Below are 14,832 nucleotides of genomic sequence, written 5' to 3' on the forward strand. Positions count from 1 at the left end.
GGTTTTCAGACCATGTCCTTGTGGCTCATTAGAGGCTCCACACGAGTCTAGCAGCCAAGCCACCCCAAAGATGCTGGTTTATCCTTCCAGTATTCTGCGACAATGCACAGTTTTAGAGGAGTGTTGGCTCCTTTAAGGATATGCACTCAGTTCACACAGGATGAAAGCAAAGGTGATGGGTACACTGGCACCCATAGGCAACCCTAAGACATCCCACCAGAACTTGCTGGTGCATGCAGGAGTTTTATGTCAGGTAGATAGGTATAGAGAATGTTCTCCTGAGGACAAAAGGTTTAAATTGTTGTATTTCCTGGGACTGAGATGTGAGAGCTCTGGGGCTATGATTGTCACAGATCTCAAGGAACAGGATTTTCCTGTGAATAGTCCAGAAGGATGGGAGTGAATGCTAAGGAACTGCTAAAATAAGCAGCCTGCTGTTACTCCCCTTTGCCCCCTCCCTGCCCTCAGAGAGTAGTGTCATTTGACCTTTGGCTCTCTTCTTAGGGGCTGACTGACTCCATGCTGCTTCAGGGGTCTCAGACTCAGAGACAGCTGAGAGTGTCCTGGATCTTAGTGCCCCTTCTGCCTCTCTGTGTTTCAGATTAAAATCCAGCAAGTGGCACTAGAAATGCAGCTGACCCCGTTCCTCATTCTCTTGCGCCGGACACTCGAGCAGCTCCAGGAGAAGGACACAGGCAACATCTTCAGCCAGCCGGTCCCGCTGTCTGAGGTAACAGAACTCTACGAAGTAAGAACCCCTCCACCCCCAATTTATACTTTGCTCTGTTCCCATCCAGCCCTGAGGCTGGTCTAGCAACTTGCTGGTCCTTTTCCTACTCCTCTAAACCCAGGTATTGCATACAACCTCAGAAATGGGCCTTGTGGTAACACTTACATGTGAAAAGGCCTATGAGTGTTCCACCAGCTTACTGTGTTCTGCCTTTGGAGTTAATTTTTGAAAATAGGACAGTTTTCTTAAATGTGCATTTATATGGCTTTATTGTTCCTTGTTTTGTGTGGAAGTGGTTTGGTATTTTCTTGATTTGGGTGAGAAAGACTGCTGGTCTACCTTTTAGTCTGAACTAGGTTTCAGTCTAGACAGCCATCATGGTGTAATGGTTTGATTGTTGGACTAGGACACTGGGTTCAAATCCCCACTCAACTATGGAAAACCTGCTGTCACATTCTCAGCCTCAGAGAAAGCAGTGACAAACTGCTCAGAATAAAAATTGCCAAGAAAACCCCATAATAGGTGCATCTGTTGGTTCCCCAAGAACACTGATCCTCCATTAGCCATTCTTCCCACTCTTCTGCTCTTGGTTTTGGGCAGCTGCCAGGCCCTGAGTATCCAAGCAGGTCCACTGTTGCTCCCTGTTGTGGACTCATATTTTGACAAAACAAAAATACTTCTGCAGAATCTAGGTGCCGGTTTTTTTCATTTCTTTTGTTGGTCAGTGCCCAAAAAATTACTCACCTTCATCAAAGTTGTGGTATCTTTGCTTTTCTGGAAACTTTATTTTTTTATCCGTGGAAACTGAGTTCACTTCTTAGCCATTTCGGTGGAGAGAGTGGCATCACAAAGGTAAAACTCTTAGGATTCCAAATGAACCCTAAGGATAACTGAGTGCCACCTTAACCCTTGAACTGGCCTCAGTCTTCCCACAGGCTCCTTGATTTTATTGTAGAAAGACTCCTATTAGAAAGCCTACAGCACTGCTGCCAGTCAGAGCTGACAATGGTTGGCTAGAATGGACCAGTAGCCTGACTCAGTATAAGGCAGCTTCCTGTGTTCCTAAAGTACTAAACTGCCTGGACTAGAGAGTAGAGAAGCATAATGGTGTCCTTAAATAGGAGATGTAACCAGAGTGCTTCTAAAGCTGGGACAGCAGCACCAGCCTGAAGGCTTAGCTTCCCCCTTCTTTTATTACCCAAAAAATTGTCCCTTCTTTGAGCTCTTGGACTTCTGAACCTTGTCTCTCCTTCAGATAACAACAACAACAACGATGATGATGCTTTGGAGGAAAGAGTGTCTCTCAGAACATTCTGGATGTGCGGCTTGCATGTGAGAGCATGTGCGTGCATGCTTGAACACACACACACACACACACACACCTAAATATGACAGCTAGCTCTGCAGTTGTCCAAGGTTACATGGTGAATTGTCCAAGTTAGGCCCCTCTTCACCCTCCCCCCCCTCTTCTTTTATTCTATCCCATCTTTCTCCCAATAGTGAGTCTCAAGGTGGGTAACAACATATTTAAAAAGGATGCAGATGAAAAACTATATGAGAACAATAAAAGCATAAATATATAAATGTTTCTTTTAAAACAAATAATTTATAAAATTGTATACAATTAAAAGACTATATACAAACCATAAACACAGCACCACACAGCATTAAAAGCTCATCTCAATCTGTTTCTAAAAGCCTGGCAGCATATCAATATTTTAACTTATTGGTAGAAGGGCGGGCCATCCCTAGGGAGTGAGTTCCAAGGTCTAGGAACAAAACCATCCCAAAGGCCCTCTCTCTTCTTCCCACCAAACAAGCCTGAGAAGATGGTGGGACAGACAAAGGCCTCCTCAGAAAATCTCAGAGCTCTAATGGGCTAACAAAGGGAGACGTAATACTTCAGATAGCCCAGACCCAGGCTATAGAGTCATTTAACAAATGAGAACACTTTCAAGACTATTGGGAAGGACCAGGTATCAAACACCACTGACAGATCCAGGAGGAGAAATAGGAACTCACTCTCCCTGTCCAACTCCTGGTGTCAGTCATCCATCAAGGCTGTTTTTTGTCCCTTAACCAGGCCTGAATCCAGATTGGAATTGGTCCAGGTAATCCATTTCATTCAAGAAAGCCTGGAGTTGTGTTGTCATCCCTCACTCTGGGACCTTACTTAGAAAGGGGAGATTAGAGGCTGGCCAATAGTTACCTAAGAAGGTGGGATCCAGTGAAGGTCTTTTTTCAACAAAGATCTTACAGTTGCTTCTGTTAGAGATGCTGGAACATCTTTCAAAGAAGCATTTACAAGCTCTACCACCCAGTTGGCCAGTGGTCCTCTGAACTGTGGTGTCTAGAATTGGATACAATATTCCACAGGAGCTCTGACCAAAGCTGAATAGAATGGTACTGTTGCTTCCCTTGACCTGGACAGTGTACTTCTGTTGATGCAGCCTAGAATTTACACTGGCCTTTTTGACTGCCCTGTTACACTGTTGATTTGTGCTTACCTTGTGGTCCACTGAGACCTCTAGATCTTCTCTTGTCAAGCCAGGTGTCACTCATCCTGTGTTTTCTCCATGAGCATCCTGGGCTTTTTTATCATGCTCATAAAATTGCTTCATGAAGATTAGTTTACTCTCAAGCATTCTTTAGCCACCTGTTCATATTCACTGTTGATGTCAAAGGGAATACTTTACATTTAATCACTTCTCCAAGTGTCAGAAGATGCTTTTGAAATAAACCTTTTGGCTAATGCTAGTGTTCCACCCCTGATAGCAGCCAGTTTCTTGTACATTTCCTCCAGTGTTACCCAAGATTAGTATTTTTAATTTGTATTATAGGCGATAAGAAGGTTTGTTACATTTTTGTTTCTTTTATTTAAATAAATGAATATTAAAAAGTAGATTTAAAAGTGCAAAAATTATGAAGAAGTCTAGAACTATAAGTTAAATGTTAAACAATCTTTTCAGGAACTTTGTGCCTTTAAGATCAAGATTTTAAAATAGTTATTTTTCTTGGGCTTTTTGGTAAGGTACATAAAGTTAAAGCCATTCATCAAAGTTAACTGTCCATTCTGCAGCCAGTGTTAATTTAAACAAGGGTTGGGAACCTCCCCATATCCTTATATTTTGGGTTTTCATCTCTTAATAAAACCAGACAAGAAGGCTAGTGAAAAGGGATGATGGGAGCTTTAAGATTCTTGATGTTTTTCTTGAACCAGCTTCAAAGCAATATAAGTTAGAAAGCAGGATGAACTTGATGTATCCTCCCAGCACAGCATTGCTGTCTGTGTTATAACCCCTTCTTATGGAGGGAACAGTCCTTTATTGTGGTGGTTATTATCCTGAATTTAGACTTTATTGAAGAGCCATGAAATTTGGATGGGGTTGTATGTTGAGGCTAAGACCTATTGAGAAAGGAAAGTGAAAAGCAGAGCTTGGAAAATTTCTTTTATTTTGGACCATTGAAAGTTGTAGAACCCCATAAAGCAGCATTATCTAACTTTGTTCTCTCCAGTTCTCTTGCAACTTTAATGCATTTGCAATTGCCACTTGAGCAGGATGGAAGTTACCATTCCATCATGTCCTGAAGGCACCAGGGTGGAGAATGGTGTGTTAGAAAAACTGAGAGCTTCTGATTGCATGTGAACAAGGATGTGTGTCTGATTTTGCCAGTTAGATCAGAGTCATTAGACACATCCTTTGCCTGGGTCTGGCTATATGTGTTGTAGTGTCCCCTGCTAAATTGACAGCTCTTGCTGGAAGTAATTTTTTTAGAGGGACACTGTTCCTAGACCAGAGAACTGTGCCTTGAAGTGTGCCCTTTGGGACATTGGCTATGCTACAGTGTGCCCATCCTGAATGGCAGTACCCCTTCCAAGTGGGGAGATTGCTCCAGGTTGGGCAAGAGTTTGAAAGCTTGGCTTCAGGACTGCTTTAACTTTTTTTTCTTTCTTGGAGCAGGATTTTCCCCAGGCAGATGGGCTCCCAGTCTCTTAGCTGCTCTGCTTTATGTCCACTCCAGGTCCCTGACTATCTGGACCACATCAAGAAGCCCATGGACTTCTACACCATGAAGCAGAAGCTAGAGGGCTATCGCTACCTGAACTTGGATGAGTTTGAGGAGGACTTCAACCTGATTGTCACCAACTGCTTGAAGTACAATGCCAAAGACACCATCTTCTACCGGGCTGCTGTCCGGTTGCGAGAGCAAGGGGGTGCTGTGTTGCGGCAGGCACGCCGGCAGGCTGAGAAGATGGGCATTGACTTCGAGACAGGCATGCACTTCCCCATGGCTGGGGATGAGGCACCTCTGCGGAGCACTGAGAATGGTTAGTAGCAACATCATGAGCTTGATACCCAAGGATGGTTGATGCTTTCTGCGAGCAACAGAAGTGCTAAAACTGACAGCTGCTTCCAGGCTGTTTTGGACAGAGGGTTGCTCAGAACTAGTAGTCTCTTAGCTTGGAAGTGGCAGATTAAAGAAGGTTGTCTGAAAAGGTTACTCCTGCCTGGCAACCAGCTTTGCTGAAATCACAAGCCTTTTATCAATCTTCCCCATGCTGGTCCCTGCAAACATGTTGGATTATAACTCCCATCACTCCCTGCCAATAGTGAGAGTTGTAGTCCCACATATCCGGAGGGTCCCAACTTGCAGAAGGCTGATCAATATAGTAAAGTATTGTGGGATATTCTGGTAGTGGCAATGCCTCTGGTGATGATGGAACCTTCACCTAAAGTTGTGGGAGATTTAGAAGCAGGGATAGGGGTCTTTATTGCCCTTGTCCAAATGATTTCTTCAATTTTCCTTCAAAGAGAAGGAGAAAGAGAGTGAGATTGCTGTGTTAAAAAGAAAACGTTAGGTGTGACTGCACACTAGCCCTTCATATTTTTAGATCAGGGACCAATGTTTGTATTATGAGAACACCCTCTAGTCTCCAGTGGTTTGGGTACTAGAAGAGTATTTTGCCACAAAGTTTTCTTCACTTTCTACAAGATGTGATCAGATTCCAGAATAAAATTGATGCTAACTAGCAATGAGTGTGTCACTTTTACAGTTCATGTAAGAGATCAGGCTAGAGTCCATCTTGTGTAGCATCATCCTGTTTCCAGAAGACTAATCCAAAAAGAGACTTGAACAATGACAATGTGATGCATATGTTCCTTACAAATTGAAATGTTCATTTTCCATGAATGAAACTCTGGGCAAAGGTTGGATTTTTTAAGTTGTTTAACCACACTTTGACATTATAAGATATTGGCAGTTAGTAGCCAAGTAGAATTAGTTAAGGAGACACCTGTAGTCTCTCTTACTTTTCTAGACCACTAAAGGTTTGCTTTTTATCTTGCGCATGCCCAAGTGGTTTATAGGGGCCTATAAACTGTTTTTCTGTGTGTGACTGCTAGATATCAGGAGGAGGAACTGAACAGATTTTCAAATGCTACTGCCAGAAATCTGAAATCTAGGGACTGTATAATGAGAGCAGATGGGTAAATGTAAGTTGCAAGAATTATGGGAATTAGAAATATGCCTGAAAATCCTAACTCGTAGACTCGCAGAAGACAACCACTCTTCCTTTGCTGGTTTCTTGGGCCATTTATATCCAGTCCCACTTTCTTTTTCATGGCCTTAAGTGGTCTGAGATGGCTGAACAACTGTGCCTCTTGGTCCTTCTTTGCATCTTAACCTTGTTGACAAGCAGAAAGTGTGATGTCCCCTTGAAATGCCATTAACAGGCTTCTTGTTTCCTTGGCCCAGATGAGGAGCGGCTCCTGCTGTCCGAAAACCAGAAGCATCTGCCCCTCGAAGACCAGATGAACCTCCTGCTGGAGCGTCTGGCCGAGGTGAGCGCCGGGAAGCAGAGCGTAGGCCGCTGTCGGCGGGCCAAGATGATCAAGAAGGAGATCACGGCCTTGCGGCGCAAACTGGCACACCAGCGGGAGACGGGGAGGGATGGGCACGGCCCCTTGGCCCGCATCATTCTGCCGACCCATAACCCCTGCGAGAAGGATACTCAAACCGACAGTGCCGCTGAGGAGAGCAGCAGCCAGGAAACCGGCAAAGGTTGGTTTGTTGGTTGGTGGGACTGAACAGCGTGGAGTTTACCTGTCACTGGCTGGTGTCACCTTGTAAAGAGAAGTTACACTTTGACTCTCAGGCCAGAAATGGCCTCCCTACCTACTGAGCCCCCTCTGCCCTTGCCCATCTTAGAATCATGAAATGTATCAAAGGTATCAAGAACTAGTCCAGCAAGACAAGCATCCCATGCTTAAAGTAGCCTTGATGGATACCTTGATGGATGCTGGTGCGATCTCCCCCCCTCCTTTTCTTAAATTCTCCATTCCACTCTAAGAAGAATTTCCTTGCATTTCTTGACTTCACTCCTATTACTTCACAAAGTATCTTTCGGAGTGGCATTCACTTGTACCCATTATCCCTTCCACATATTCTTGCACTCAGATCCAAGTCTCTCTTTCTCTTCATCTCAGTCTCTGGCTGCATATGCACTGCAGAAATAATCCAGTTTGACACCATTTTAATGGCCATGGATCAGTGCTGTGGAATCCTGGGATTTGTAGTTTGTTGTGGCACCACCACCAGAGCTTTCTGACAGAGGTCCAAAATACACTGCAGAAATAATCCAGTTTGAGACCACTTTAACTGTCTTGGCTCAACGCTAGGGAATTCTGGGATTTATAGTTTTGTGAAGGATATATCCTTCTCTGTCAGAGAGTTCTGGTGCCACAATAAACTCCAGTTCCCAGGATTCCCTAGCACTGAGCCAGGGCAGTTAAAGTGGTCTCAAACTGAATTATTTCTGCAGTGTGTTTTGGACCAAAGAAGGCTAAATACCTGACTAAACTACAGTTCCCAGAATTCCATAACATTGAGCATTGGCAGTTAAAGTGGTATCAAACCGAATTATTTCTGCAGCCTCTGTCCCCCACCTGCACACACTTTCTTATCAAGCTGAATTGCATGTGACATCCCCAGAGATGGATGGGGAACTTGTGGCCCTCCAAATATTGCTAGATGACATCTCCCATCATCCCACGTCATTGGCTATACTGTTTAGGCCACTGCATGCTGGAATTAGGATTGATTAAGAAGACTGTAGTGGAGAAAACATTTTTAAAATGTTAGGCCAATTTCATCTCCTTGAACTAGATTGTAGGAACCAGATTTGATTTGCATTTTGCAATGCAGTTAGCTCAGCGCCCCACCTCTTTTTTTATATATATATTTGGATCCTTGCAGATTGTTTAGATCTAAAACTTGGGTCCAAAACATACAGCAGAAATAATCCATCTTGAGATCATTTTAACAGCCCTGGCTCAACGCTAGGGAATTCTGGGAACTGTAGTTTTGTGAGACATTTAGCCTTCTCTGTCTGAGAGCTCTGGTTCCACAATAAACTATAGTTCCCAGGATTGCCTAGCACTGAGCCAAGGCAGTTAAAGCAGTCTCATGCTGGATTAATTCTGCAGTGGGTTTTGGACCCAACTGAAAGATACATCAACAGGAAATTTCCAAAGTTAACTTGATTGGGATTTATCCAGTTCTCATTAAGTGTGGCTCCCAACCTTGGAGGTAGAAAAGAAACTAAAGTCAGCTAAGGAGTAAACAATTTCTGTTTGGCTTCTTGACCTGGAAGGAGTACTGAACAAAAGTGCTCAACTTCTTTTTCTGAGCGAATGCTGCCACTTTTAATTCCAGGCCTTGGCCCCAACTCTTCCTCTACCCCAGCACATGAAGTTGGCAGGAGAACGTCAGTGCTGTTCTCCAAGAAGAATCCCAAGACTGCTGGGCCTCCCAAACGTCCTGGGCGTCCACCCAAGAATCGTGACAGTCAGCTGGCTCCCAGTCACGGGAACAGCCCAGTGGGGCCCCCTCAGCTACCAATCATGAGCTCCCAGCGGCAACGCAAGAGGGGAAGGAGTCCGCGCCCCAGCTCCAGTTCAGACAGCGACAGCGACAAATCGGCCGAGGATGCTCCTCTTGGTGAGTGAGTCTGGAGACAAACTAAGAAGGGGTCCTGACCTAGTTGGTTCTCTTTAGTTACTGTATATGGGAGGTACATCTATCTCAGAGGACTGACTTTCTGAGAATCCTGCAGCTGTGCAAGAGAGCAATTTTACACTATGCAAACCGTTTTCATTGGCTTGTGCCTGCAGGATTAGGTCAGTATCAGGAAGAGTATGTAACCAATAGTTAAAAAGAATATTGCTTTTTAAGATCAGACATTTTGTCTCACTTAACAAAGGAGTAAAAGAGCAACAATGGTAAAAAGAGAACAAGGGATTCTGGGAATAATGGGAAGCAGAGGGGCCAGAAGTATCTTGTTGAGAGTCACAGATACTTTTGAAAGATGAAAAAATGCTAGGGGTAGCCATGTTAGTTTTTTACACTAAAAACAATAAAGAGATACAAAAAAGTGAAAACATCCTTTAAAAACCCAGTGCCCTTTCTGGTCCAACACAGCAACAAAGTTTTAACTTTTTTTCAAAATATTTGCTCTAAGAAGTCAGAATAGAAAGCTAGAAGTATCCTTTTTAAACTAAAGTTTTTATAGATTTTGTGTTGTATGCAGTAAGTGCATTTGTATTGCAATCCAGCTTTCTAACTTTTACAGTGATTGTTGGCCAGATGTTGGCTTCTCTGCCAAATGGAGAGTTGAACTGCAAGACTCAAGAATGGAGCCTGAGCTCTGCTTTGTCTGGTTATTTTTCTGTCTCTTTCCAGACTTGCCAGCTAATGGCTTCAGCAGTGCCAACCAGCCTGTTAAGAAGAGTTTCCTCGTTTATCGCAGTGACTACAACCTCCCTCGCAGCAGTTCTGACTCAGAGTCAAGCAGCACTAGCAGCAGCAGTGCTGCATCTGACCGCACCAGGTAGTAACACAGGACAGGGGTGGGTGCTGGCAAAGATCTGAGGGCTGCGCACACTGTTTAATAGACTTCAGCAGGCTTCATGTCTCCACCCTAATTTTACTTTTTAAAAAAATTGCTAAAAATTCCTTCCACATTCCTTTTTCTCAGGCTCAGGAGAAATATGAATTTACTCCCTGGTTTAAAAAGGCCCCTCCTGGACTTAGAACAGCAGAAGACCTAGATCACAAGGGGTGTGGGTTGGCACTTTTTTCAAAAGGCAAACCCCTCAAAAACAGCCTTGGGCAGTTACATTCTTTCTAGTCCAACACAAGAGTCATGACACTGTGTCCTTTTAATGCCTAGTCCTAGATAAGAGATCCCAGAGCAGATAGGAGTGGCCAGATAGAGCCAGACAAGGGATTCCTCAGGTGGCAAGTTTGAAATCTGTGCTTTTCCTTGTTGACAAAGTTAAACAATGCCACACACACAAATCCATAAGTCACAAGTATTTTTTACCTAGATCAGAACTGGTCACACCTGAGGGACTTTACTAACAAGAAATAATTTAACTGAAGAAGTGTTTTGGTCAAGTGTATTTGTTGCACTACATCATTAGAGATAAGCTCATCTTAAGACACAAAATTACCCCTGCCAGAAGATTGTAACATGTACACACACACACACACACATGAGTGCATGCACACACACACACATATGGATCTGTATGCCTCAGATATGATATGCCTAAAGCAAAATTAGCCACATCTCTAGTCATATTGTGCATTTCTGGCCAAAGAAGAATAAGCTAGTAAATGGCTTTAACAAATTTCCTGAGAAATGATTAAAATGATCTTGGTGATTGAATGCCAGATGGTGTACTTTTAAAAGGGGACTGGATAAATTCATGAAGGAATGGCTACAAATCATGATGGATATCTGATACCTCCAGGATTGACTTAATGTGCCTTTAAATATCCAGTTGTTTGGGTGGAATACCATCAGAAGGCTTCTCATCTGCATTTAGTTTGCCACTGTGGGAAAGAAGATACTGGACTAAATATAGACCTTGGCTCCTATCCAGGAGGGCTCTTTTTGTTTTCACCTCATTTCCTTAAATGGTTTCATAACAATCTTGGGAGAATCTGAGATCTGATTGCTTTTTGTTAGCTTTGTCTGCCCAAAGATTTAATGGCAAGTATGCTTCTAGCAACTAATAGGGTAAAATTCTGCCATGTTCTCATCACCTCATTTCTCCTGGACTTCTCTCAGTACAGTATATAGTTTATCCTTCCTTTTACAGCTTCAGATATAAACATTTTACTGTGGATATACTGTATCTAGCTTTCTGGAGAAAGTGCTATCTGGAAAGTAGATATTAATTCTGTTTCCTTCCACTTAGCACGACTCCTTCCAAACAAGGGAGAGGGAAGCCCTCTTTCTCCCGTGTGAATTTCCCAGAGGACAGCAGTGAAGACTCATCGGGAACAGAAAATGAATCCTACTCGGTGGGAACTGGCCGAGGAGTGGGTCATGGCAGTGAGTATCATGGTACCATTTCCTCTGGTTTCTTATTTGAGGATGGATTGGGGACAAGGATGGCTACAACTCTTTGGCGTTCTCCTTGTGTCTTTGTGCAGTGGTACGGAAAAGCATCAGCCGATCAGCTGGCTGGTTGTCTGAGGATGAGGACTCCCCTCTGGATGCCCTGGATCTTGTGTGGGCCAAATGCCGGGGTTACCCATCTTATCCAGCACTGGTGAGTTTATGGATATATTTGCATATATACACCACATATGTAAGGCCCAGAGAGACACATCCAGGGGAGATCTTGGTGTTGTAGAACCTTGTGAGGTCGCTGCTAGAAAGCAGAATACGCGTTTAGGAATAAGCGAAGAGTAGTTTGGATACAAAACCAAGACCAGGGTAATTGAAGGCAAATAATAAAGAATATGAAAAAGTATGAGTCAGTGATCATTGAATAAACGCCATTGTAAATCACATAAGTAGAAACAGAATGTTTTTAATGTTAAAAGTAAGGTTTTCTAAATGTTGTGGAGAGAGGGAAGTTTAAAAGGGGGATTTTTCTTTTTTAGTGTGTGAGTAAAAGTATGGAACATCTCCACTGTAACACATCTGTGTCTTTCCTTCTTGTGTTTCTTGTTGCTGCTGTTGTTGTTATGTACTTGCAAGTCAACTCTAACGTATGGAAACATTAACATTGGGTTTTTATGGCAAGATTTATTCAGAGGTTTGCCTTTGCCTCCTCCTAATGCTGAGAGACTGTGACTTGCCCACACCCAATTGGTTTCTCTGGCTGCGTGGAGGTTCAAACCTTAGTCTCTAAGAGTCCCAGCCCAGCACTCAAACCACTATACCACACTGCCTCTCCTTATCCTACTCTTGTATGCCATTGCCCTTTACTGATTCCTTCACTAGTCTATGGCAGATTCAAGATTTCAACTCCTTCATCTTCATATCCCCAGTTGTGCAACTGTACAGTGTAACAGTATAAAAGGACATAGCTTGTGTAATCAACACTTCTAGCACAAAGATGGTATTAATCGGAAAGTTAAATGTTACCAACATTATTACTTAGTTCTAAACACAAAATTTGGGTTTCATGGTTGTAGAATTCCAACTCTTTTGTTACACTTGGCAAAGATTTTATAACCTTTGTGAAGTTTGTGCACTTACGAGGGATGAAAACCGGTTTTACGGATGGAAAAAGAATCCCAAATAGCTAAAGAGTTTTGCAAACCCTGTGGTCATTCACATTTCTTTTTTTAACTGAAGAGATTCACATCTCCGTGCCAATTCAGAACCGATTCAGAATCAGTTCAGTGTTCCTACTACCTTTACCATGATTGAATCTCTCCATGCCATGTTAACCCTGTTGCTGTTCACATTTGCCACTGTATCTATTTAAAGTGGACGCGCCTCCATTTCCAGGAACGATACAGCACGATCTGATTCAATAGCATGGTCAAACTACCAAAGATGCAGATCATTGTGGCTCTTAAAAGAATAACTGCTAAGGGGTCCGGTGCCAAATGCTCCAATTTAAGTGGGCTTTTTGCTCCCTCCCCCCCAAACTGCACTGAGTGCAGTTGTGGCAAGTGTGAACTTCACGGAAATAAACCAGTTCCACACCGGTTTATTTCCGTAGTGTGAATTGGGCCCTTAATTCTATATCCCCAGCACATTTGCAGGAGACAAACAACTCCAATTGTTCATACAAAAAGGTCATTTTCCTTGAAGGCCCACAGTATCAGACTAAAAAACAGAATTAAAACTATTTAATATATTACTTTAAAACAAAGATTCAAAATAGTACATTACCAGAAAAATCCTTTCTGTTTTCAACAATCAGTTCCCAAAAGCTTGTTGGAATCAGAAGGTCTTCAACCACTCCTGAAAAGACAATAAAGAAGGAACCATCTTAGAAAGGGAGTCTCAGAGTCTAGGAGCACCACAGAGAAAGCTGTCTCCCATGTTCCCACCAAATGTGCTTGTGAACATAGTGGAATAGAGAATGGAGTCTTCTCGGAAGATCTTATTGCTCAGGCAAGCTCATGGGAAGACACAGTCTCTCAGATAGCATGGATCTGAGCCTCATAGAGCTTCATAGGTCATAACCAGCTCTTTGAATTGTTCATATGATTTACAGGTTAAGGCTGAAACACACTGAACTGTGCGAGGGCATCTAGTGAGCATCACAGTCAGAGTGGGACTTGAACTGAGCTGCCCAATGTTAAACAGAATGACACATCTCATTCCCCCTGCAAATACCCTGTCTGTTATCTGCTTTCTGTCTTGTCTTGCTTTTGTGTTTTTATCTGCACTGCTCTCCATATAGCTGGTGTCTGATCTTTGCCCTCCTGCTCTTGGCAGATCATTGATCCTAAGATGCCACGGGAAGGAATGTTCCACCATGGTGTCCCCATCCCTGTGCCTCCTTTGGAGGTGCTGAAGCTGGGAGAACAGATGACTCAGGAAGCACGGGAACATCTCTACCTAGTCCTCTTCTTTGACAACAAGCGTACTTGGTAAGGAATGAGCTTCATGTGGCTTTGTCCATCATTGCAGGCTGTATGAATGGAGTTGCCAAGTGAAGGCACAGCCAGACCAGTAATACCTGGCAACAAAACTGCAGAGCTAATGTAGGATTTTCGGGTGGGAGTCTGGAACGGGAGATGTCTGCTCCTTCTAGGAGAGATGGTGACCCCTTTTGAGTCTTGGTTGGTTGTTTCATTCTTATGTTCTTATTATGCAGGCAGTGGTTGCCCCGCACCAAACTTGTGCCCCTGGGTGTGAACCAGGACCTGGATAAGGAGAAAATGCTGGAAGGGCGCAAGTCCAACATCCGCAAGTCTGTCCAGATTGCCTACCACCGTGCCATGCAGCACCGCAACAAGGTGCAAGGAGAGCAGAGCAGCGACTCCAGCGAGAGTGACTGACCCTCAGAGGGGCTTCCGCCCTGGGTGCCCGCTCAGTGCAGCTGGACTGTACGGGAGAGGGGAGCAAGGAGCTCCAGCCTTGAGAAAACCTTGGCCCTTGGCCAGGTTGCGGGAGCATGTGCAGCGCACTCAGTGGTCCCTCCAGTGTGCTAGGCACACCTATAGAGCACTGTGCCCTCCACGGGGGCAAGCCTACCTCTTGTGCCAGCCTGCCCTTCCTTATTTTATGCCTGGAATTGCCCTGACCAGCTGCATGAGCAAGACCCAGCTGCCTGTGTTGCTCCCAAGGACAAGACCCTGCTGTCTGGGTCCTCAGGCTCTAGGCCTTTGTAAAATACTGTACAATAGTGGGAGAATGTAAATTATTTGGGCTGCTCAATACACATACCTGCACATACAGAACCTGGACCCCCTATCCTCAGTTTCCTTGCATCGTAGCAACTGATCCAGATCCATCCGCCTTTCCTTGGCCCAGCCCTACCGACACTCTGCAGAGCAGGGCCGCTGTCTTCTCACTCGCACATTTTGATACTATAGCTTTTTGGAAACTGGCTCTGCCTGACCCTCCCCCCTCGTAGGAACCCGGCTCTTCTTTCTGCTGCAGCCGGGTGGGCATTTGTACTTGTATTTATTTTGGAGGAAGAAGATCTCTATTGATTCTTAGAAAATAAAAATGGCCTTTCAGAACCAATTGTGCCTGTTCCTCTTCTTTTGTTATCAGAAAGGTATAGGAAGTGCATTGTTCCATGTAAATGTCTTGTGCTTATTCTGCACTG

General features: G+C 43.9%; 1 protein-coding gene across 3 annotated transcripts in view; it reads left to right on the plus strand.

The window, feature by feature from the left end:
- BRPF1 (bromodomain and PHD finger containing 1) overlaps positions 1 to 14,734 on the plus strand; it is a 29,699-nt gene extending 14,965 nt beyond the window's left edge. Inside the window, exons 6-14 of one of the 3 annotated variants that reach the window (XM_089517678.1) lie at positions 602 to 748; positions 4,754 to 5,060; positions 6,488 to 6,793; positions 8,447 to 8,731; positions 9,473 to 9,620; positions 10,999 to 11,135; positions 11,237 to 11,355; positions 13,491 to 13,645; positions 13,873 to 14,734. In XM_089517678.1, the coding sequence (XP_089373804.1) occupies positions 602 to 748; positions 4,754 to 5,060; positions 6,488 to 6,793; positions 8,447 to 8,731; positions 9,473 to 9,620; positions 10,999 to 11,135; positions 11,237 to 11,355; positions 13,491 to 13,645; positions 13,873 to 14,056 (1,788 nt within the window). In that variant the 3' untranslated portion in view covers positions 14,057 to 14,734. The remainder of the gene's footprint in view (positions 1 to 601; positions 749 to 4,753; positions 5,061 to 6,487; positions 6,794 to 8,446; positions 8,732 to 9,472; positions 9,621 to 10,998; positions 11,136 to 11,236; positions 11,356 to 13,490; positions 13,646 to 13,872) is intronic. The other 2 variants (XM_089517696.1, XM_089517687.1) reach the window with 2 other exon arrangements.
- The last annotated feature ends 98 nt before the right edge of the window (positions 14,735 to 14,832 follow it).

Source organism: Sceloporus occidentalis, unplaced genomic scaffold (genome assembly GCF_023333645.1).
Source record: "Sceloporus occidentalis isolate IW3139 unplaced genomic scaffold, rSceOcc1.0.p SCAF_1, whole genome shotgun sequence".
Taxonomy (NCBI): Eukaryota; Metazoa; Chordata; class Lepidosauria; order Squamata; family Phrynosomatidae; genus Sceloporus; species Sceloporus occidentalis.